General features: G+C 30.9%; 1 protein-coding gene across 3 annotated transcripts in view; it reads left to right on the forward strand.

The window, feature by feature from the left end:
- Nucleotides 1-13,158, forward strand: part of LOC101893274 (venom dipeptidyl peptidase 4) — a 282,967-nt gene extending 269,809 nt beyond the window's left edge. For 2 of the 3 annotated variants that reach the window (XM_059129439.1, XM_059129441.1), the window contains 10 exons: nucleotides 6,323-6,604; nucleotides 6,668-6,745; nucleotides 7,002-7,724; nucleotides 8,867-9,212; nucleotides 9,275-9,388; nucleotides 9,481-9,701; nucleotides 9,780-9,949; nucleotides 10,033-10,193; nucleotides 10,267-10,472; nucleotides 12,993-13,158. In XM_059129439.1, coding sequence (XP_058985422.1) covers nucleotides 6,323-6,604; nucleotides 6,668-6,745; nucleotides 7,002-7,724; nucleotides 8,867-9,212; nucleotides 9,275-9,388; nucleotides 9,481-9,701; nucleotides 9,780-9,949; nucleotides 10,033-10,193; nucleotides 10,267-10,472; nucleotides 12,993-13,106 — 2,415 coding nt within the window. In that variant the 3' untranslated portion in view covers nucleotides 13,107-13,158. The remainder of the gene's footprint in view (nucleotides 1-6,322; nucleotides 6,605-6,667; nucleotides 6,746-7,001; nucleotides 7,725-8,866; nucleotides 9,213-9,274; nucleotides 9,389-9,480; nucleotides 9,702-9,779; nucleotides 9,950-10,032; nucleotides 10,194-10,266; nucleotides 10,473-12,992) is intronic. The other variant, XM_059129440.1, reaches the window with a different exon arrangement.
- Nucleotides 13,159-23,621: the final 10,463 nt, after the last annotated feature.

The raw sequence follows: 23,621 nt of genomic DNA on the forward strand, positions 1-23,621 counted from the left end.
AAAAAAATGGAAAAAAATATTACTTCAGACATTACGTTCGTTGTCGCGAAGCACTTCTACGAATTTCTTTTCAAGCACTCCATTGGTGTTGCGCAGGCGCAACATAACCGCTTATAAAACAAACAATGACAACAACAAACACCATTTACTTTTTGTGGTATCCAACGACAACAACAACAACAACATCGCCCAGCAATTGCAATAAACCAAGCAACCAACATTCCCGATTTACGTGCCCGGTATGAATAATGACCAGTGTCGAATCTACTTGACTTGTCACTTTTGACAAAGCAACAAAAACTATAAAACTCAAGACGCTGATGATGAAAACTTTGATGACTACGTTGACAAACCACAATTTGTTTAAATTTCAAAATTTTAGGAAAGAGGAAATTTTGAATATGTAATGGCAATGGGTAACTCCATCTGGCAGTATTCTATCAAAATTTTAAGAAGAAAATCCAACCAATAACTAGTACAGCCCGAAAATCTGCCGGTACACACTTTTCCAATATCGAGAATAATTTTTCTTGTCGATAACAACTTTTTTATGGAGAAAAGTTGTCGATAACAACTTTTCCATAACGAAAAGTTGTCGATAACAACTTTTCTATAACGAAAAGTTGCCGATAACAACATTTCTATAACGAAAAGTTGTCGATAACAACTTTTCTAGAACGAAAAGTTGTCGATAACAACATTTCTATAACGAAAAGTTGTCGATAACAACTTTTCTATAACGAAAAGTTGTCGATAACAACTTTTCCATAACGGAAAGTTGTCGATAACAACTTTTCTATAACGAAAAGTTGTCGATAACAACTTTTCTAGAACGAAAAGTTGTCGATAACAACTTTTCTATAACGGAAAGTTGTCGATAACAACTTTTCTATAACAAAAGGTTGTCGATAAGAACTTTTCTAGAACGGAAAGTTGTCGATAACAACTTTTCTATAACGAAAAGTTGTCGATAATAACTTTTTTATGGAGAAATTAATTTTTTCAAAGTTGTTATCGACAACTTTTCTCCATAGAAAAGTTGTTATCGACAACTTTTCTCTATAGAAATGTTGTTATCGATAACTTTTCTCTACAGAAAAGTTGTTATCGATAACTTTTCTCTACAGAAAAGTTGTTATCGACAAATTTTCTTCATAAAAGAGTTCTTATCGACAAATTTTCTTCATAGAAAAGTTCTTATCGACAACTGGTCTTTATCGAAAAGTTGTTATCGACAACTTTTCTTTACAGAAAAGTTGTTATCGACAAATTGTATCTATTAATATGTTGTTATCGACAACTTTTCTTAATAGAAAAGTTGTTATAGACATCTTTTCTTCATAGAAAAGTTGTTATCGGCATCTTTTCTCCATAGAAAAGTTGTTATCGATAACTTTTCTTCACAGAAAAGTTGTTATCGATGAATTTTCTTCACAGAAAAGTTGTTATCGACAACTTTTCGTTATAGAAAAGTTTTTATCGACAACTTTTCGTTATAGAAAAGTTAATATCGACAACTTTCCTTCATAGAAAAGTTGTTATCGACAACTTTTCTTCATAGAAAAGTTGTTATCGACAATTTTTTTTCATAAAAAAGTTGTTATCGACAACTTTTCTTAATAGAAAAGTTATTATAGACATCTTTTCTTAATAGAAAAGTTGTTATAGACATCTTTTCTTCATAGAAATGTTGTTATCGATAACTTTTCTCCATAGAAATGTTGTTATCGTTAACTTTTCTCCATAGAGATGTTGTTATCGATAACTTTTCTCCATAGAAATGTTGTTATCGATAACTTTTCTCCATAGAAATGTTGTTATCGATAACTTTACTCCATAGAAATGTTGTTAGCGATAACTTTACTCCATAGAAATGTTGTTATCGATAACTTTACTCCATAGAAATGTTGTTATCGATAACTAAAGTTGTCGATAACAATAACGAAAAGTTGTCGATAACAAGCTTTCTAGAACGAATAGTTGTCGATAACAAGTTTTCTATAACGAAAAGTTATCGATAACAACTTTTCTATAACGAAAAGTTGTCGATAACAACTTTTCTATAACGAAAAGTTGTCGATAACAACTTTTCTATAACGAAAAGTTGTCGATAACAACTTTTCTATAACGAAAAGTTGTCGATAACAACTTTTCTATAACGAAAAGTTGTCGATAACAACTTTTCTATAACGAAAAGTTGTCGACAGCAACTTATCTATAACGAAAAGCTGTCGATAATAACTTTTTTATGGAGAAATTAATTTTTTCAAAGTTGTTATCGACAACTTTTCTCCATAGAACAGTTGTTATCGACAACTTTTCTCCATAGAAATGTTGTTATCGATAACTTTTCTCCATAGAAATGTTGTTATCGATAACTTTTCTCCATAGAAATGTTATTATCGATAACTTTTCTCCATAGAAATGTTGTTATCGATAACTTTTCTTCACAGAAATGTTGTTATCGATAACTTTTCTCCATAGAAATGTTGTTATCGATAACTTTTCTCCATAGAAATGTTGTTATCGATAACTTTACTCCATAGAAATGTTGTTATCGATAACTTTTCTTCATAGAAATGTTGTTATCGACAACTTTTCTCCATAGAAAAGTTGTTATCGACAACTTTTCTCCATAGAAAAGTTGTTATCGACAACTTTTCTCCATAGAAAAGTTGTTATCGACAACTTTTCTCCATAGAAAAGTTGTTATCGACAACTTTTCTCCATAGAAAAGTTGTTATCGGCAACTTTTCTCCATAGAAAAGTTGTTATCGGCAACTTTTCTCCATAGAAAAGTTGTTATCGACAACTTTTCTTTACAGATAAGATCTTATCGATAACTTCTCTCCATAGAAAATTTGTTATCGACAACTTTTCTTTACAGATAAGATCTTATCGATAACTTCTCTCCATAGAAAAGTTTTTATCGATAACATTTCTTTACAGATAAGTTGTTATCGATAACTTTTCTCAATAGAAAAGTTGTTATCGATAACTTTTCTCTATAGAAAAGTTTTTATCAATAACCTTTCTTTACAAATAAGTTGTTATCGATAACTTCTCTCCAAAACAAAATTGTTATCGACAAGTTTTACTTACAAGAAGTTTGTTATCGACAATTTTTCGTTTTAGATAAGTTGTTATCGACAACTTCTCTCCATAGCAAGGTTGTTATCCTATGGAAAAAAAGTTGTCGACACTAAATTTTACCCTTGAATTCAGTTATCGATTTTCTATTAGCAATTATACAACAAAATTAATTGCAGTAATACTCGATTTATTTTAAACATTTTTGGAAAGCGAAATGTTGTCATGGCTAAAAGTGGAAGTGAATGTGCGTAGCCGACCCCCCTGCCCCCCCAGTTGCATAATTTCTACAATCGAACGAAATGTAATGCAATTTTTACCACTTAACAAACCAAACTAACCCTAGATGGCACGCACGGTAGTGGTGGTGGTGGTGATCGGGTGGGGAGAGGTGAGCGGGACTATTACAACAGTCTAACCACACATATACCTGACCACATGGAAATGAAAGCGAAAAAACCAGATCCGAACTGACCGATATCAGCAAACATTTTAACAGGGCTTAAAAATCGGTTATGTGGCATCGGTTTGTTGCAGTTGTTGCTCCTATTGACCCAACATGGGCCGATGGTAGAGTTGTGAATTTTATGTAATTATTTTGTGCAACAACAACGACAACAACAGCATCCCCAACAACAAAAAGCGCTCCAAGCAAGCCAGCCGGCCGGCCAACCTACCAGTCATCCAGCAAACAAACAAACAAATGGACAGTAAGCCCCATCCTGAAATGGTCAAAGTGACGGTAACTATGCCATCAGTTGGTCGATCGGTCGGGTGGTTAGTCAGTCGGTCTTTGACCACAAATACCGAACTGGGTGAAGTGGGGGTTTAATTGAGATTATAGAAATTCATCTGTGGTTTGTTTGGGGCTGTTTTTTTTCGAATCCGTTCGTATCGGTATTTTGTCTTTATTGGGAAGTTGTTGTTTTTGTTGTTCCTGTTGTTATTGGTTTGGCTTTATTTTTCAATGAATAGAAGTGGATTTTAATATGGTCAAAATTGCGGAAAATTCCATAAGCTGTTGTATTTACAGCAAATGATTTATGGAGCTCAAACACACAAATACACAGAGACACACACACACATATGTAATGGTTGCTGTACAGATGGTTTCCTGGCATGGATTGGAAGGAACAACAAACGGATTTGAATTTGTCAATAAAGTTGTAAAATTTAATGCGATTATGATAACACAATAGCAACAAAAAAAAACAAAATTGGTAGTGGAACAAAGCGGTTATGGAAAAAGCGGTTCATAGGAAAGTTGTTATCGACAACTTTTTTCATAGAAGAGTTGTTATCGGCATCTCTTCTCCATAGAAAAGTTGTTATCGATAACTTTTCAATACAAAAGTTGTAATCGGCTACATTTCTTCATAGAAAAGTTGTAATCGACAACTTTTCTTCATAGAAAAGTTGTTATCGACAAATTTTCTTCATAGAAAATATGTTATCGACAACTTTTCTCGATAGAAAAGTTGTTATCGACAACTTTTCTTTATAGAAAAATTGTTGTCGACAACTTTTCTTTATAGAAAAGTTGTTATCGACAACTTTTCTTTATAGAAAAGTTGTTATCGACAACTTTTCTTTATAGAAATATTGTTATCCATAACTTTTCTTCATAGAAAGGTTATTATCGCTAACTCTTTTTTGTAAAAAGTTGTCATCGATAACTTTTCTCTATAGAAAATATGTTATCGACAACTTTTCTCGATAGAGAAGTTGTTATCGATAACTTTTCTTCACAGAAAAGTTGTTATCGACAACTTTTCTTCATAGAGAAGTTGTTATCGATAACTTTTCTTCATAGAAAAGTTGTTATCGACAACTTTTCTTCACAGAAAAGTTGTTATCGACAACTTTCCTTCATAGAAAAGTTGTTATCGACAACTTTCTTTCTTAGAAAAGTTGTTATCGACAACTTTTCTTCATAGAAAAGTTGTTATCGACAACTTTTCTTCACAGAAAAGTTGTTATCGACAACTTTCCTTCATAGAAAAGTTGTTATCGACAACTTTCTTTCATAGAAAAGTTGTTATCGACAACTTTTCTTCATAGAAAAGTTGTTATCGACAACTTTTCTCCACAGAAAAGGTGTTATCGATAGCTTTTATCCACAGAAAAGGTGTTACCGATAACTTTTATCCACAGAAAATTTGTTATCGATAACTTTTATCCACAGAAAATTTGTTATCGACAACTTGTCTTTTAAGAAGAGTTGTTATCGGCACATTTTCTCTATTAATATATTGTTATCGACAAATTTTCCAAAAAGGAAAGTTGTTATCGACAACTTTAAAAAAAAGTTAATATTGACAACTTTCCTTCATAGAAAAATTGTTATCGACAACTTTTCTTCATAGAAAAGTTGTTATCGACAACTTTTCTTCATAGAAAAGTTGTTATCGACAACTTTTCTTCATAGAAAAGTTGTTATCGACAACTTTTCTTCATAGAAAAGTTGTTATCGACAACTTTTCTTCATAGAAAAGTTGTTATCGACAACTTTTCTTCATAGAAAAGTTGTTATCGACAACTTTTCTTCACAGAAAAGTTGTTATCGACAACTTTTCTTCATAGAAAAGTTGTTATCGACAACTTTTCTCCACACAAAAGGTGCTATCGATAACTTTTATCCACAGAAAAGGTGCTATCGATAACATTTATCCACAGAAAATTTGTTGTCGATAACTTCTCTCTACAGAAAAGTTGTTATCGAAAAATTTTCTTCATAGAAAAGTTATTATCGTTCATGAAATGTATTTTTGCAGAATTATCGATAACTTTTCTTTATAGAAATATTGTTATCGATAACTTTTCTTCATAGAAAGGTTATTATCGCTAACTCTTGTTTGTAGAAAGTTGTTATCGATAATTTTTCTTTATAGAAAAGTTGCTATCGATAACTTTTCTTTAAAGAGAAGTTGTCGATAACAACTTTTCTATGAAGAAAATGTATACGCAATAACTTTCTACAAAGAAAAGTGGTCGATAACAACTTTGCTTTGCTTATTGACAATTTGTCTTCATGCATTTTCGACATTTCGTTTTTGGAAATAAAATTTCTCCATATAAATGATATCGATTTTTTGATAAAATCTAGGTTGAAACTCAAAATTTTCCAACAGGCATCAGAGATTTCTTAGTTAATTCAATATGTTAATAAAACATATTAATAATACTATTTCCCCTTTCCCTCTTCCCCTTTTCTTGTCTTTTTTATTTTCAGAACCTTGTCCCATCGCCACAAAAATTACGAAAACGTCGTATAATTATCGTGTGCGGCATTCTTATTGCGATTCTAGTGGCTATTGGCATCTATTTTATTGTGACAGCAGGCAGTGATGACTCGACAAATGGCGACGGCAATGGTGGCAATGGTGGCAATGGTGGTGGTTCCGGCTCATCCAATGGCATCCATTTGGAGGATATATTACAGGGTAAGCTGTTGTCGCGTTCCTTCAATGGCAGCTGGTCGAATGGACCCAATGTGATCTACAAGGAAAATCATGTAAGTTGTTGTCATCATGCTGTGACCCATCGAAAAGATTTCAATCAAAATGCTACCATAAAGAATTTTCAAAATTTGCAGGCCATTGTGGAGCTGAATGTCAAGACGAAAATGAAAACCACGCTGATGATGGATGAGGCTGTAAGTAGAAAAATTGGCTAGAGTCCTTTGGGAAGGCGGAGAGGATTATGAGGCTCAAATTAACAAAAAATTAAGGGAGAAAGAGATGTGATTTGTTTTCTTTAGACATTTATTGGAGTGAATGAGAATTATATTACGTGGTTTACACGGGAGTCCAGGAACTGTATTTAAATATTCACATCTCTTTTTCTCAAACTAATTCCTTACCCGTCTTAATTCATCCCTCTATTTCTCTCTCTCTCTCTCGCCTTTTTAGCAACAATATGTGCTCTTTGAGAAATCAGCCGATGGCACTCTCCTGCTTCTGGCCAAGAACTACAAGAAGAACTTCCGCCACAGTTACGAGGCCGAATACGATATCTACAACATTTCCAGCGGACAAATTCAACCGTTGCTCATCCAGAACCAAGTCCATCCCCTGATTTTGGTCCAATGGGCCCCGGTGGGTAATGCCCTCGTCATTAACTTCCAACGCAACCTCTACTACAAGCCAACCGCCTTCGCCCAAGAAATCGCCCTCACCGACGATACGAATTTGGCCATTCTGAACGGTATACCCGACTGGGTGTACGAAGAGGAGGTATTCGCCTCGAATTCGGCCGTCTGGTTCAGTCCCGACGGCAGCCAACTGGCCTTCATCCAATTCGACGATAGTCCAACGCCTGTCATTAACTTCCCCATCTATGGCGAAGCTGGTGATATCCGTTTCCAATATCCCTACAATCGTTTGGTGGCCTACCCGAAGTCCGGCTCACCAAATCCCCGCGTCAAACTGTTTACATCGGATTTAGCAAGAGCTGCTGGTGGTAATACAGACCACTTGACTGAGATCCCACGGCCCAGTGCTCTGAACACAGAAAGTGATTATATTATCACCGTAGTTGATTGGCTAAATAACACGAATGTGCTGTCGGTGTGGATGAATCGGATACAGAATTCGGCCCATTTGCAGATATTCAATGGGCTGAGGAGGCAGGAGGTAGGTATCACTTGATGTTATTTAAGTTGTAAAGACAAAATACTTGAAAGCACTTTTGGCAAAGAAAAAAAATTACTCAATGGAAAATTTTATTATCGATAACTTGTGGCTACGGAAAAGTTGTTTTCGATAAATTATCTATCTATAAAACCCATCATAGATAACTCTATTCAATAGAAAAAATGTTATCGATAGACTTTCTCTATAGAAAAGTTGTTATCGATAATTTTTCTCCATAGAAAATTTGTTATCGATAACTTTTCACTATAGAATATTTTTTATCGATCACTTTTCTCTATAGAAAAACTGTTATCGATAACTTTTCTCTATAGAAAAATTTTTATCGATAACTTTTCCCTATAAAAAAAGTTTTTATCGATAACTTTTCTCTATAGAAAACTTGCTATCTGTAACCCTTCGCAATAGAAACCTTGATATCGATAACTTTTTTTTAAGAAAAAGGTATTATCGATCAATTGTATCTATTGAAAAGTTATTATCGGTAAATTTTATTTACAAAAATGTTGTTATCGATCATTTTTTCTTTATAAAAATGTTATTGTCGTCAAGTTTTCTTTATAGAAAAAATGTTATCGATAACTTTTCTGAATATTAATGTTATTTTTCTATATCGAAACATCGTTATCGACAACGCATATCTATACAAATGTTGTTATCGACGACTTTCCTCCGTAGAAAGTTGTTATCGATAACTTTTTCTTTATAGAAAAGTTGTTATCGACAATTGTTGTCTATAGGAAAGTTGTTATCGATAATTTTTTCTACATCGAAATGAAGATATCGATTATTTTTTTCCATTGAAAAGTTGTTATCGACATATTCGCCAAACGAACTGTTATCGAAAATATGTTATCGATTTATTTCTTTTTATTATTATTGAGCACCTTAAGCAAAAGAACTTATCGATTAATTTTATTTAAAGAAAATTTGTTAAAAATTAGTTATCGATAATTTTTCGTTATCGACTAATTTTATTTAAAGAAAATTTATTAAAAATAAGTTATCGATACTTTTTCGTTATAGAAAAACTATTTTTTAAAAAAAAACGTTATCGATAACTTTCCTTCAAAGAAAACATATTCATATTCTTTTTTTTTTTTTTTTTCTTCTTCTTTTCTCAGATCTTCAGTTTGGAATCGAAAACCGGTTGGGTCGACTTCTTTGCCGCCCCCTTCAAAAATCGTGATGGTTCTCGCATTGCCCTAATCTTGCCTCAGACCCAGGTTGATGGCGGTGACTATCGTCATTTGTGTCTGCTGGCCACCTCGTCGGGCAGCAACAAACCCGAGGCCATAACCAAGGGTAAATATGTTGTCACCTCCATTCTGCATTGGGACAGCGGGAGCGATGTGATCTTTTATACCGCCAATACTGAACAAAATCCGGAATATTTACACGTCTATGCCATTAGGGCGGCCACGGGACAAACGGCCAAATGTTTGACCTGTAAATTACATACATCGAATGGTGAGTGGGACGGGGAGGGGTGTGGTGTGGTGATTTTTCGATTAATTTTCTTTGGATTTTAGGTGTGGAACAGACCTATTACAGTGCCGATTTTAATACTGCCAATCAGGTGGTAATCACCTCTATGGGACCAAGCATACCCATTACCTCAGTCTATGAATGGAGTTATTCGGGAAGTAAGTTTTGAGTTCCCATTGATTTAGGTCTTTAAGTGTTCTCTTTTTTTTTTTGGTCCTTCGAGCTGATTTAAATCCGTTACTTCTTCCAGATCAAGTTTCTTTGAGCAAATTAATGGATTGGGAACACAATGATAATCTACGCCACAAACTGGAGGGTACGGCCATGCCCACAATCGAAATTGAGACGGTACAAATGTCAAATGGTTTCTCGGCCAAGGTTTTGATGCAGCTACCTCCCAATCTGGATCGCAGTGGCAAAACCAAATATCCCATGTTGGTCGATGTGTATGGTGGCCCAGATTCCTATTCGGTAGGTCAGGGAGTGTGGGGGGCATATTAAAGAGTTTTTGGAATAATTGGCATTCTTCTTCGGCTTCCTCTGCTTTAGGTTGTGAACAAATGGATCCTGGATTGGGGCACCTATCTTTCCTCAAATCAATCTGTGATTTATGTCAAAATTGATGGACGTGGCTCGGGACTGAGAGGAGAAAAACTGTTGCACTCGGTTTACCTTAAATTGGGTACCGTGGAAATTGCCGATCAAATTGAAGTGGCCCAGTAAGGCGGACTAAAAATTCAGTTACTCATCAAATCCAGAGATTTAAATCCTCTCTCTCTCTCTCTTTCCCTCCCTCTTCCAGGTATTTACAAAAAAAACATCGCTTCATTGATGCCGAACACTCTGGCATTTGGGGTTGGAGTTATGGTGGCTATGCGGCTGCTATGGCCTTGGCCAATGATAAAAACAATGTCTTCCGTTGTGCTGCCTCAATTGCCCCCGTCACCGATTGGGCCTACTATGGTAAGTCATACAAACCCCCCAACCTTACCCTTTCCAATTTTTAAACAATACTCACCTCTCTCATTTTTTTCAGATTCAATTTACACCGAACGTTACATGAGCCTGCCCACACTCAACGAAATCGGCTATGCCAGTTCCCGCCTCAGCACCAAGGCCACAAATTTGAAGGGCAAGAAATTCCTGCTGGTCCATGGCACCCTGGATGATAATGTCCATTATCAGCAGGCCATGATATTGGCCAAGAATTTGGAGAGACATGATATTCTGTTTAAGCAAATTGTAAGTATTGGGGGTGCGGGGAGGGGAACCTTACCAGAGGCCCACATAAAAATAAGAGACCAAAGAGGTAACTCTATCTTCCATGTGGGTAATTGGATGGAATTTTTTCCGCAGTTTTGAAAATTGAATTTTATCCGCGTTCTACGGATAACATAAAATCCTTATCTGCCTTTTTTCGGATAACATAAAATTCTTATTCGAAGTAAATGGAGAACCTTAAAATTCTATCCGCAACGCATGGATAAATTTTTCGCGATGCACGGATAACCCAAAACCGTTATCCGTTGTTTCGGATGTCTTGAGAATGTCACCTTAACTTTATCCGTGATACGCGGATAAAATTTTTAACAATTATTATTCACGCGTCGCGGGTAATGTTCATATATTATCCATGCGTCGCGGATAATTCTAAAACTTTATCAGCTCTACCTAAAAATGTTATCCATGATGTTCGGATAACCTAAAACTTATATCCGTTAGCACGGATAACCTAAAAACTTTATCCGCGTCACTTATATAACCTAATCAGTTTATCCGCGATCGACGGATAACCTAAAACTGTTATCCGTTGTTTCGAAATTGCTTAAAAATGTATCTGCGCCATTCAAATGACCTCAAAATGTTATCCGCGGCGCGCGGATTATCCTAAAACTTCATCAGCTCTGCCCAAAAATGTTATCCATGATGTACGGATAACCTAAAATTTTTATCCGCAGATGCCCGGATAACCTAAAAACTTTATCCGAGTCACTTATATAACCTAATCAGTTTATCCGCTACTCACGGATAACCTAAAAATTTATCCGCGTCACTTATGTAACTTAATCGTTTTATCCGCGACCCACGGATAACCTAAAACTGTTATCCGTCGTTACGAATGTCCTTAAAATGTTATCTGCGCCATTCAAATAACTTAAAAATCTTATCCGCGGCGCGTGGATAATCCTGAAACTGTATCCGCTATGCGAAGAAACGTTATCCGTGATGTTCGGGTACCTAAAACTGTTATCCGATATGCAACCTAAAAATTTTATCCGCGTCACTTATATAACCTAATCAGTTTATCCGCAACCTACGGATAACCTAAAAACGATACCCGTTGTTTCGGAATTGCTTAAAAATGTATCTGCGCCATTCATATGACTGAAAAATGTTATCCGCGGCGCGTGGATAATCCTGAAACTGTATCCGCTATGCTAAGAAACATTATCCGTGATGTTCGGGTACCTAAAACCTATATCCGGTATGCACGGATAACCTAAAAACTTTATCCGCGTCACTTATATAACTTAATAATTTTATCCGCGACCCACGGATAACCTAAAACTGTTATCCGTTGCATCGAAATTGCTTAAAAATGTATCTGCGCCATTCAAATAACTGAAAAAGGTTATCCGTGGCGCGTGGATAATCCTGAAACTGTATCCGCTATGCCAAGAAACGTTATCCATGAAGTACGGATAACCTAAAACTTTTATCCGCTATGCACGGATAACCTAAAAATTTTTTCCGCGTCACTTATATAACCTAACCATTTTATCCGCGACCCACGGATAACCTAAAAGAGTTATACGTTGTTACGAAAGTTCTTAAAATGTTATCTGCGCCATTCAAATAACCGCGAAATGTTATCCGCGGCGCGTGGATAATCCTGAAACTGTATCCGGTATACCAAGAAACGTTATCCGTGGTGTTCGGGTACCTAAAACTTATATCCGTTATGCACGGATAACATAAAAACTTTATCCACGTCGCTTATATAACTTAATCATTTTATCCGCGACCCACGGATAACCTAAAAACTTTATCCGCGTCACTTATATAACCTAATCATTTGATCCGCAACTCATGGATAACCTAAAAACTCTATCCGCGTCACTTATATAGCCTTAACAGGTTATCCACGATGCACGGATAAGCTTGAACCGTTATCCGTGACACGCGGATAACATAATAACATTATCCGATAACCTTAAAAATCATATGCGCTATGCAGGATAACTCAAATTGCCCTATTTGATGAATGGATAACATAACAATTTTATCCGCTGTTATCCGAATTTTGCAGATAATCTAATAAATGTTAATCGCATTATTTGTATGATCCAAAACCGGTTATCCACTTTATCCGGATAAAGCAAAAATGTTATCCACGTTATGTGGATAACCTAGAAATTTTATCCACGCTCTGTAAATTATCTTAAAACTTTATCCACATTGCATGGATAAAATGAAAATGTTATCCAGTTTATCCACATGATGTGGATAACCTAAAATTTTTATCCACATTTTTCGGATATACTTAAATCATTGTTTTCATGATTTGAATGGCAAAAAATCGTTATCCCCATGATGCGGATAACCTTAAATCATTATCTCAAAGATTTGGATAACCCCACGTTTTTTTATCCAAATGATACGGATAATTAAAAAAATGTTATCTCATTATCCAAATGTGTTTTTACTAATATTTTGTCTTCTTTTCTCTCTCTCTCTCTCTCTCTCTCTCTTCCTTTTCAGAGCTATCCCGATGAAGATCATGCTTTAGCCGGTGTTAGACCTCATTTATATCATTCATTGGATCGTTTCTTTGGCGAATGTTTCGCCCAAAAGCGTATGGTCTATCGAAAATAGACAAATTCCAAAGCGGATAATCAATTTTGCCATTTATAAAAAAAAACAAAAACTAAATTTATCGAAGAGGAGTTAACAGAAAATGAATCGAAATTTATTAAAAAAAAATTAAAATAACAGCAAACACAAGAACAACAAAAAAAAACGCAGCTAACAAAAACATATTGTACTTATACATACAATATCTATTTAAAAACAAAAAAAATATATATATAATTTATTTATTATATAGCATTTAAAAATTGAAACAAGAAAAAAATTAAAGCCAACTAATTCCAAAATGAAAATAATAACAAAAAAATAAATTAATGACAGTTTTCGAGGGGGTGGAGATCGGGGGATAATACAATTGTTTTTTAATTAAAAGTTTTAATTAAATTTTTTAAAATTGGAAAAATTTTCAAAATTCAGTCTTTTTTTTTGATGTTTTTTTGCGGTTTTGGCTTCGATGTTGTGATATGATTGAGGTTCAATTCGGATATTAGCATAGGAGTTTTATAACCAACAAATGCAACAACAAAAATACAGGTATTTCTTCCAAATGTTTTTTTAGAATTTTTTTTCAATTTTTTTTTCAAAAAAAAAAATCTAAAGTTTTTTCCACATTTCTAAAAGTAGCAGTAGAGGTATTTTTTACAAAAAATATTTTTTTTCAAAAAAAAAAATTAAAAATCTATTTTTCAATTTTTGTTTGAATTCTAATTTTTTTTTCGAAATTTCTTCACATTATCTTTCCCTAAAATAGTAGTATGGGTATTTTTTTAATATTTAGTTTTTTTCTATTTTTTTTTTTAATTTAAAATTATTTTCAAAAAAATTAAAAATTTTTTTTAACTTTCTTGTATTTTTTTTTTTTTTTTTTGTTGAGAGTGAAGGTACTTCTTACAAAAACTGTTTTAAAATTTTTTCTTCAAAAAAAAAACATTTTAATCTTTTTATACCCGACTTTAAAACTTTCTTTACTTGTTTTTTTTTAATATTTATTTTTTCCAGTTTTTTTCTATTTTTTTAATATAAAATTATTATCAAAAAGAAAATAAAAAAAAACTTTTTAAATCTTTTTTCAATTTTTGTTTGAATTCGAAATTTTTTTCGACATTTCTTCACATTATCTTCCCCTAAAATAGTAGTATTGGTATTTTTTTAATATTTATTTTGTTAATATTTTTTTTCTATTTTTTTTAATTTAAAATTATTTTCAAAAAAATTCATTTTTTTTAAGTTCTTGTATTTTTTTTTTTGAGAGTGAAGGTACTTCTTCCAAAAACTGTTTTAAAAATTTTCCTAAAAAACATTTTAATCTTTTTGTACCCGACTTTAAGACATTCTTCACTTGTTTATTTTAATATTTATTTTTTCCTGTTTTTTCTATTTTTTCAATTTAAAATTATTTTCAAAAAAAATCCAATTTTTTTAACAGTTCTTGTAATTTTTTAGAGAGTGAAGGTACTTTTTCCAAAAACTGTTTTAAAACTTTTCTTCAAAAAAAAAAACATTTTAATCTTTTTTAAAAAATAATTTTTTAAAAAAAAAAGTATTTTTTTAAATTCTAATTTTTTCAAGTTTTATTTTGCGGTTATTGGTACAGGAAAGTTGTTTTGAATTTTATTTTTTTTTTCAATTTTTTTTCCAAAAAAAATCTATTATTTTTTCCACATTTATTCTCACTGTTTTTTACATCATCTTTCCTAAAAGTAGTGGCAGAGGTTTTTTTCCTAAAATTATTTTAAATCTTTTTTCAAAAAAAAAAAATAAATTCTAATTTTTTCAACTTTTATTTTGCGGTTTTTTTCTTCTCACTATTCTTCACATCATCTTTCCTAAAAGTAGTAGTGGAAGTATTTTTTCCAAGACAATTTTAAAATCTTTTTTAAAAAAGATTTGAGTTTTTTTCAATTTTTTTTTTTCATTTTTTAATTTCAAATTGTTTTAACAAAATTTGTTTCCAAAAAAAATTCGAACTTTTTCCAAAATTTTGTTTTTTATTCTAAATTTTTTTCTACTTTTATTTTGCGGTTTTTGCTTCGGGTTTTATAACCAACGAATCAACAAAAAAGAAATATTGGTATTTTTTCAAATGTTTTTTTTAGAAATTTTTTTCAAACAATTTTTTATTCCAAAAATAAAAAAAAATAATTTTTTTTTCCAAATTTCTTCTCACTGTTCTTCACATCATCTTTCCTAACAGTAGTAGTAGGTATTTTTGGAGATTTTTTTTAATTTTTTTTTAAAGAACAGTGTTTGGCTTGCTTGTTTGGGATACCATAGTATTTTGTTGTTGCAAAATCGTCAGGCAAAATCCCATTATTGTTGTTTTTATAAAAACAACGTTTGTTTATGAGTGGAGAACGATGGTAATGTTTACCAGGGGGTAAGGCAGGGAATACCTAGGTTTCGGAAAGAGCCACCAATCCTCATCAGTTCCCTTGTTTTTGTCTGGGATATTCTCCCCAGAAGTTATTTTAAAAATAACTTCTATGACAAAAAACATTTTTTACCCAAGTGACGAGATCGTAAGCTCAATAGAAGAGGAACAAAAGAATTACATAAAACTAAAATTCTTTTGGAAAATCTTCTAAATCTTACAACCGCACTTATAAACATTTACATCTTTCTCCACTTTGTTATGCTTTCGTTCAACCTGAACGAAGTAACATAACCATGTAAGTTTGTTTTGTCTGTTACAACAAAAACCCCTTCGTCGACCGTGCCTGTGTCTATTAATAGAACAGTGTTTGGCTTGCTTGTTTGGGATACCATAGTATTTTGTTGTTGCAAAATCGTCAGGCAAAATCCCATTATTGTTGTTTTTATAAAAACAAAAAGAAAAAAATTATTTTTAATTCCAAAAATTTTTTCAACATTTCTTATCATTATTTTTCACATTTTCTTCCCTTAAACAAGTATTACTGGATTTTATACAATGTTCGTAAAAATAAAAATTTTAAAAAATTCCTTTTCTATTTTTTTTTTTAATTCAAACATTTGTTCAACATTTTTTCCCAGGTTTTTACATAAATTTTGTTTTTATTTTTTTTTTAAATTCTTCTCTTCTAATTTTTTTTTAATTTTAAAATTTTTTCTCATTACCCTCACATTTTCTCTCCTTAAAACAGTAGTAAAAGTTTTAAAAAAAAATATTGTTTTTCAACATTTACAAATATTTTTATTTTTTCTTTATTTTTTAATTTTTTTTTTAATTTTCAAAAATGGGCTTTTAAGAAAGTTCCAGCAATTCTTGTCATTTATTGAAAATTGTTTTTCAAGTTATCTCCCCCTAAAGGTAGAGATTTATACGCCTTCTATTAGATATTTATATCTCTTATAGTTCTTTGTCTCTCTCTCTCTCTCTCGCTATCTCTATCGTTACCATATCTCCCGTACTCTTGAAGCACTAATTAGTCACCGCACAACTTAGCCATCTTTCTTTATATCGTTCTCTCTCTCTCTCTCTCTCTCGCTACCAGGGCTCCCATTATTTTTTCAACATTTCTTGTCATTTTTGAATCTTCTTTTTCAATTCTTCCCGCCAAATATTGGCCTTTGTATGCCTTCAAAGAGATACTTTTATTTACTCTCTCATAGTTCTCTCTCTCTCTGGCTACGTCCTTAACATATCTCCCCATATCTCTCTAATTAGTCACCGCACAACTTAGCCATATTTTTTTATATTGTTCTCTCTCTCACTCTCTCGCTACCATGGCTCCCGTTCTTTTTTCATCATTTCTTGTCATTTTTTGAATCTTCTTTTTCAATTCTCCCCCCAAAAATAGACCTTTGTATGCCTTCAATGAGATACTTTTATCTACTCTCTCTAATAATTCTTTATCTCTCTCTCTCTCTTGCTACCTTAACATATCTCCCGTTCTCTTGAAGCATTAATTAGTCACGGCACAACTCAGTCATCTTTCTTTATCCCTTTCTCTCTCTCTCTCGCTATCTCTATCGTTACCATATCTCCCGATCTCTTGAGACCACACAACTCAGTCATCTTTTTCTTAGAATCACTTCCGTATTTTTTGGCTTTCAAATAAATATTGAAATTTAAAGTTTTCTTAAATGAATTTTTTAAATAACCCTTCTTTACAGGTTCTCAAAGTGGAGAAAAGATTTTCTGCTCCCAAGGGAGAAGGGAGTTATATATCTTTTCGAGAAGATAGATTTGTGGTGAAAATGGTGTTTAATTGTATGCCAGATTCTGCAAGATTTCCAGACAATTTTTTAATGGTTGTGTTTAAGAAGGGAGAAGAAAAACGCGCTCTCTCTCTCTCTCTATTTTCAAAAGCCAAAAACTCCTGTTCATAAGTTTTATGAAAATGTTTATGAAATCAAAGAACACAAGAAATAAACTTCGGAAAAAATGGGTTTTGGGAAGAGAGCAGGGGTAAGAGGCCTGTGCACCTCTCTGGCTCTCTCTCTTCTACCCATGAATAAAAGATCATTTTTTGGAAAGCGAGGAGAGATGACTCTTATCTCTCACTTATGCACTGGGTTTTGGAAAGAGGACAGAGGTAGGAGTCCTGTTGATCTCTCTCCTCTCTTCTACCCATGAATGATTTTTTTTTTTTGTAAAGAGAGCATAGATGACTCTTATCATTCACCTATGCATTGGGTTTTGGAAAGAGAGCAGAGGTGAGAGTCCTGTCCATCTCTCTCGCCTCTATTCTAGCCATGGATGAAAGACAATTTATTTTTGGAAAGAGAGAACAGATGGCCCTTATCCTTCAACTATGCATCCCTCTCGTTTTCTCTCTCTCTCTCTCTCGCTATCTCTCTATTTCTCTTTCTTCTTGCCCATCTTAATTCAATAATTTTGTGTATAGTTGGTCCAAACAATTTTTAAATTCGATAAAATTCGATTTCCCTCTTAATCCTCTCCCTCGTAAAAAACAAGTTTCACCCTGAGAAAAACAAGCAATCCCAATATTAAAAAAAACAACAACAACAAATATAACGCGCATAAAACCAAGCATTTGTAGTTTGTAGAAAAATTTAGAATTTTTTTTTATAAAAAAAAAGAATATAACAACAACAACAAAAAAATCAACAACAACCAAAATGATGCCAACAAATACAAGAATACCACAATGCTTATGTCAAACAATAAAATCAAAATAACGAAAACCAAAACAAACTCCTCATCAAAAGTAGTTGGGTGCCTATATGAAAAATATTAAAACAAAAAAAATAGTTATATATAGTTCTAAATTTATAAAAACAAAAATAAAATTGTGGAGAAAAAATGTGAATTTCGCAACACAACGGTTTACAACAATAAGAAAATTAACAATAATTAGCAATATAAATTAAATAAATTTTAAAAGGCGAAAATACAGCTAATAGAAGAAAAAATATGGGGGAAAAAATTAAAACACTGTGCTGCAGAAAAATTTCCAACTGGAAGTCGAAATAGAAGGCCGAGTAAAAAAAATGAATTTAAAAACTTCAAAATGTTTGATAAAAATTTGAATTAAATAGAGCTCCCCAAAATATGCCTTTTTTGCAAGAAAACTTTTTTCTTTATTTTTTTTTTTTTGTGAATAAAAATATTTTGTGATTTTCCAAAAAATAATAACCAGATGAAATTAAAAATTTCTTCAATGTGAATTTTTAAAACTTCAAAACAAAAAATATAACAGATTGGTAAACAAAACCTGAGATTCCGTGGTCAATTCAAATAAAAACCCCCTAAAGTAGGCAATATTTTAGATAAGTAATTTTTTTGGAAAAAATTTAAGAAAACGTACATTTTCCTTTTTTTTTACAATTTTTAACAAATAAATAAATAAAGCTCCCTAAAGTTAGCATTTTTTTCAAGAAAACCTTTTTTGCAAAATATTCGAAAAAATTTTTATTTGTTTTTTGGAAAAAAAATTTATAGATTTTCAAAAAAATTATAACCAGATGAAATTTAAAATCGCTCCAAAGAAATTCTTTAAAACTTTAGAACAAGAAAATATATATTTGGTGACCAAAACCTGAGATTCCATGACCAATTCAAATACAAACCCCCTAAAGTAGGCAATATATTATTTAAAGCAAAAAAAAAAAAAACACTTTACTGAAGAAATTTTTCTACAGGAGGTCGAAATAGAAATTAAAAGAAAAAATGAATTCAAAATTTTTGATAAGAATTTAAAAATATTTTTAAATTAAATAGAGCTCCCAAAATATAGACAATTTTTACCAAGAAAACTTTTTTTGAAAATTTTTTCAATTTTTTTAAGTTTTGAAAAAAAAAATATTTTGGGATTTTCCAAAAAATAATAACCAGATTAAATTAAAAACCTCTTCTCTCTTCTAAAAAAATATTATATATTGGTGTCCAAAATCTAAGGTTCCATAGTCAATTTAAATACAAACCCCCTAAAGCAGGCAATATTTTATTTAAAGCAAAAAAAAAACACTGTGCTGCAGAAAATTTTCAACAGGAGGTCAAAATAAAAGACCGATTTTAAATTAAAAAAAATAATTGAAAACTTCAAAAATTTTGATAAAAATTTTAAAATATGTTAAAATTAAATAGAGCTCCCTAAAATAGGCAATTTCTTCCTAGGAAACTTTTTTTTGAATTTTTTTTTAAATTATTTTTTTTTTGAGATTTTTAAAAATTAATAGCTTTTGAAATTTTTGATCTCTCCAAAGCGAATTTTTAAAACTTCAGAACAAAAAAAGTAGTATATATTGGTGACCAAAACCTGAGATTCCATGGCCAATTCAAATACAAACATCCTAAAAATAAACAATATTTTAAAAAAATATTTTTTTTTTATTTTTAGAAAATTGCATTTTCATTTTAAATTTTTTTCAATTTTTAGAAAATTTTCTGTTAAAAAATTATTTTTTATTGCAAAATTTGAAAACTACAAATATCCCTTCTTTAAAAAAATATTTGTCTTTAATTTTTTTTTTCAAATTTTTTTTGGCCGGCCCCATTTTGTAGCACAGTGTAGTTCCATAGAGAAAAAAATCAAAAATAACCACAATTACCAGGCAGCATAAAATAGGCAAAAAGCTACACTCATACATAAAAAGCATATGTATGTATGTGTTAGTTAAGTATTTATTTCCTTTGTAATAAAATTCAATAGAAATGCTGAAATTTAATAAAAAAAAAAACAACACATTCTCTTTATAATATATATTTATTTATATATTACCCATGTAAACGATATATATTTTTAGTAGACAAATGGAAAAATATAAAAAAAATCAAATAAAATAATAGAAAATTAAATAAGGAAATTTAAAGCAAAGTAAAATCAAACAATCCCCTTAAACAGAAAATTGTTAAAATCCCAAACATAAAAAACCCAAAATGTGGCCCAAAAAATTAGGAGAAATCAATAACATTTTTGTAGAAAAAAAAAACAGAAATAATACATTAAAAAATTAATTAAATAATTATTGATTATAAAAAAATAATATTCTTATAGTTTTTATTATTGTTAATAAGTTTTTTATAAATTTTTATTATTTTGTTTTCAATTAGAATTATTGTTTTTAACCATTTTTATGTTGATTTGTATTAGTTAGCCAAGTTATTACTTGTTGCGCCTGAAAGTATGCTCTGTGTTTTTTCCCTAAATGTAAGCCATTTCGTTAACTCCCTTATTTTTTCAATCGCTCTTTTTTTCGTTAGTAATTGTATATATTTTACATTTTATTGTAAATTACAAAAAAAAACAACAATAACAACAAGAGCTATTTATTTGTTAACAAGAAAATGAAACAAAAAACAAAAAAACATGAGAAATCAAAAAACAAAACATTGTTATGCTGTTCTTTTCCTACTTAAATTTAAGCTAAACGAAATAAAGTAAATTGTAAAAAAAATAATTAAAAAAAAAAAATAAATAAATAATAAAAATTTAAAGAATTTATTAAATAAACGAGAACAAATATAATAAACAGAAAAAAATATGTGTTTTTAATTTTTCAAGAAAATAATATTTTTGCAGGGATCTAAAGGAATATATTTTTAAAGGAACAAATGATAGCCAAACTTAAAATTTTTCCAGGATCCTGAAAAAAAAACATTTTTAAGGATTTTTTAAAAATATATTTTAAGGGAGCTTTTAAGTATTTTTTCAAGGACCAACAGGGACGCCCACATGGTTTAAAAAAAAATATTTTTATGGAGTTTTGAAAAACATTTTTTAAGGCTTTTTTATAAATCTTTTTCAGGGACCAAAAGCTACGCAAATGTGCATTTTTGAAAAAATATTTTTGGGTGTTTTTTTTTCACATATTTTTAAGGTGTTTCAAAAAATAGAAACGCAAAAGTGGATTATTGAAAAATATTTTTAAGGATTTAATTTTTTTTTAAATATTTTCAAGTATTTTTAAAAAATAGCGATGCAAACGTGTTTTTTTTAAATTTTAGGCGTTTTTTAATATTTCTGGGGAGTGATGAAAAGTAGCGACGTAAACATGGATTTTTAATTTTTTTTTTAAAAAACTACATGGACACGAACGCGGAAATTTTAAAAATGATTTTTCAAATCTATTTTTTCCAATAATTTTAGACCCCACAAAGCATACAGGGTGAGATAAAAAAACTACAACAAAGTCAAACGCCATAATTTTTCCTTTTTTTTAAATTTTATTGACTGAAAGCAAAAAATGTCGGAAATAGCGTCAAATTTTAAAATAAGTTTAGATTTGTTCGAATTTGTCACCTTTGGCACGAATTATGGCCTTAAAACACGCTGTGCCCGAATGTTGCTCTGTGGTATTTTGGTCCATTTCCGGCGAAGCGCTTGCTTGAGTTTCGTATTTTGAATCCGTAATGTATACTACAGCCTATGACAGAAAATTGTCTTTGCAGGTCCAGCTCTTCGTATAGCCCCCATAGAATGGTACCTCCCTATTTTCTGTATTTTGGTTATTTAAACGGCATTATTGACAAGAATTGTTTGCAAATTTTGTATTTGAAGTTCGTAATAGATACTACAGCCTATGTCAGAAAATTGTCCGTGCAGGTCCACGTCTTCGTATAGTCCCCATATATCAGTACCTCCCTATATTCGGTGTTTTGATGATTTCAGCGACATTATTCACCGGAGTTGTTCCAAATTTTGTATTTGAAGTTCGTAATGGATACTACAGCCTATGACAGAAAATTGTCCGTGCAGGTCCAAGTCTTCGTATAGCCCCATACAACGGCACCTCCCGATATTCGGTATTTTGATGATGTAAGCTACATTATTCATCGGAATTGGTATTTGAAGTTCGTAATGGATACTATGACAGAAAATTGTTTGTGCAGGTCCACGTCTTTGTATTGCCCCCATATGACGGTACCTCCCGATATTCGGAATTTTTATTATTTTAGCTACATTATCCACCGATTTTTTTCAAGTTTCGAGTTTGAATATTGTAATGGCTTATGACAAAAGATGCCTATGCAGGTCCACGTCAACGGCTACATTCGGTATTTTTAAGATACTAACAGAATTTTTAACGAATTTTATTTATTTTTTTTTTTTTAAATTGCGAAGTTTGTTCAAAATGGTGGAGGATATTCAAAGTTCGGTCCGGCTTACAGCTTTTTTATTTGTTTTTATTTATTTATTTATTTTTATTTATTTATTTTTATTTGTTTTTATTTACTTATTTTTTTTTTTTATTTTTTTTTATTTACTTATATTTATTTATTTATTTTTATTTATTTTATTTTTTTCTGAAAGACCAACAGGTCCTCCCACGTTAAAAACTAGCCTCCTACGTCTCCTTGCCCGAATGTTAATTGAATTAACAAATTTAAATTTTTTTTCTGTTTCAAATAAATGTTTATTTTTTATTTATTTATTTATTTATTTATTTTTTTTTTCATTAAATATCTATACACATTATATGTCTTCCTTATTATAACTATTATTTTAACATGCTATATACATTCAGATTTCTTTTATATAATACAAATTCTATGTTATTTAATAATATTTTCAAAATTACTTAAAAAGTCAATTTGTTCTTCAATTAAAACGAGTTGTTGTTTTTTTTAAAGAATTTAATGAAATTTTTAAATGTTTGATTTAGAAAAAAATATTAAAGATTTTATTTTGTATATTTTGTTGACTTATAGACTAATATTTATCATTTATTTAATATGTAATTAATGCTATTTATGTATATGAGATAATTAAAATTTTAAAAATAAGAAAATATATTTTTTTAATTATTTTCATTGGCTTTTAGACCGTTTACGTAGTGAAATTTTGAAAGTTTTTAAGGAAACGTATTGAAGAAAAATATTAAAATATTGCAATCTAAACATGTTTAAGAAAAGCCCTTTTTGGTTAATATTTAAATATGTATACACATTTTTTTTATAAACATTAAAAAAAATTAGGTTAATTCAAATTGCACCTGGACAACTATTTTAAAAAATATTTTTTAACAAAAATCCACGTCGATAAGTATTTTGAAAAATATTGTGTTAAAAAAATTCTCATTAGTAAGTAAAACAATTAAAAACAATTTTTTTAAATTTACGTTGGTTGGTATTTT

This window comes from Musca domestica, unplaced genomic scaffold, assembly GCF_030504385.1.
Source record: "Musca domestica strain aabys unplaced genomic scaffold, Musca_domestica.polishedcontigs.V.1.1 61, whole genome shotgun sequence".
In the NCBI taxonomy this organism is placed as follows: Eukaryota; Metazoa; Arthropoda; class Insecta; order Diptera; family Muscidae; genus Musca; species Musca domestica.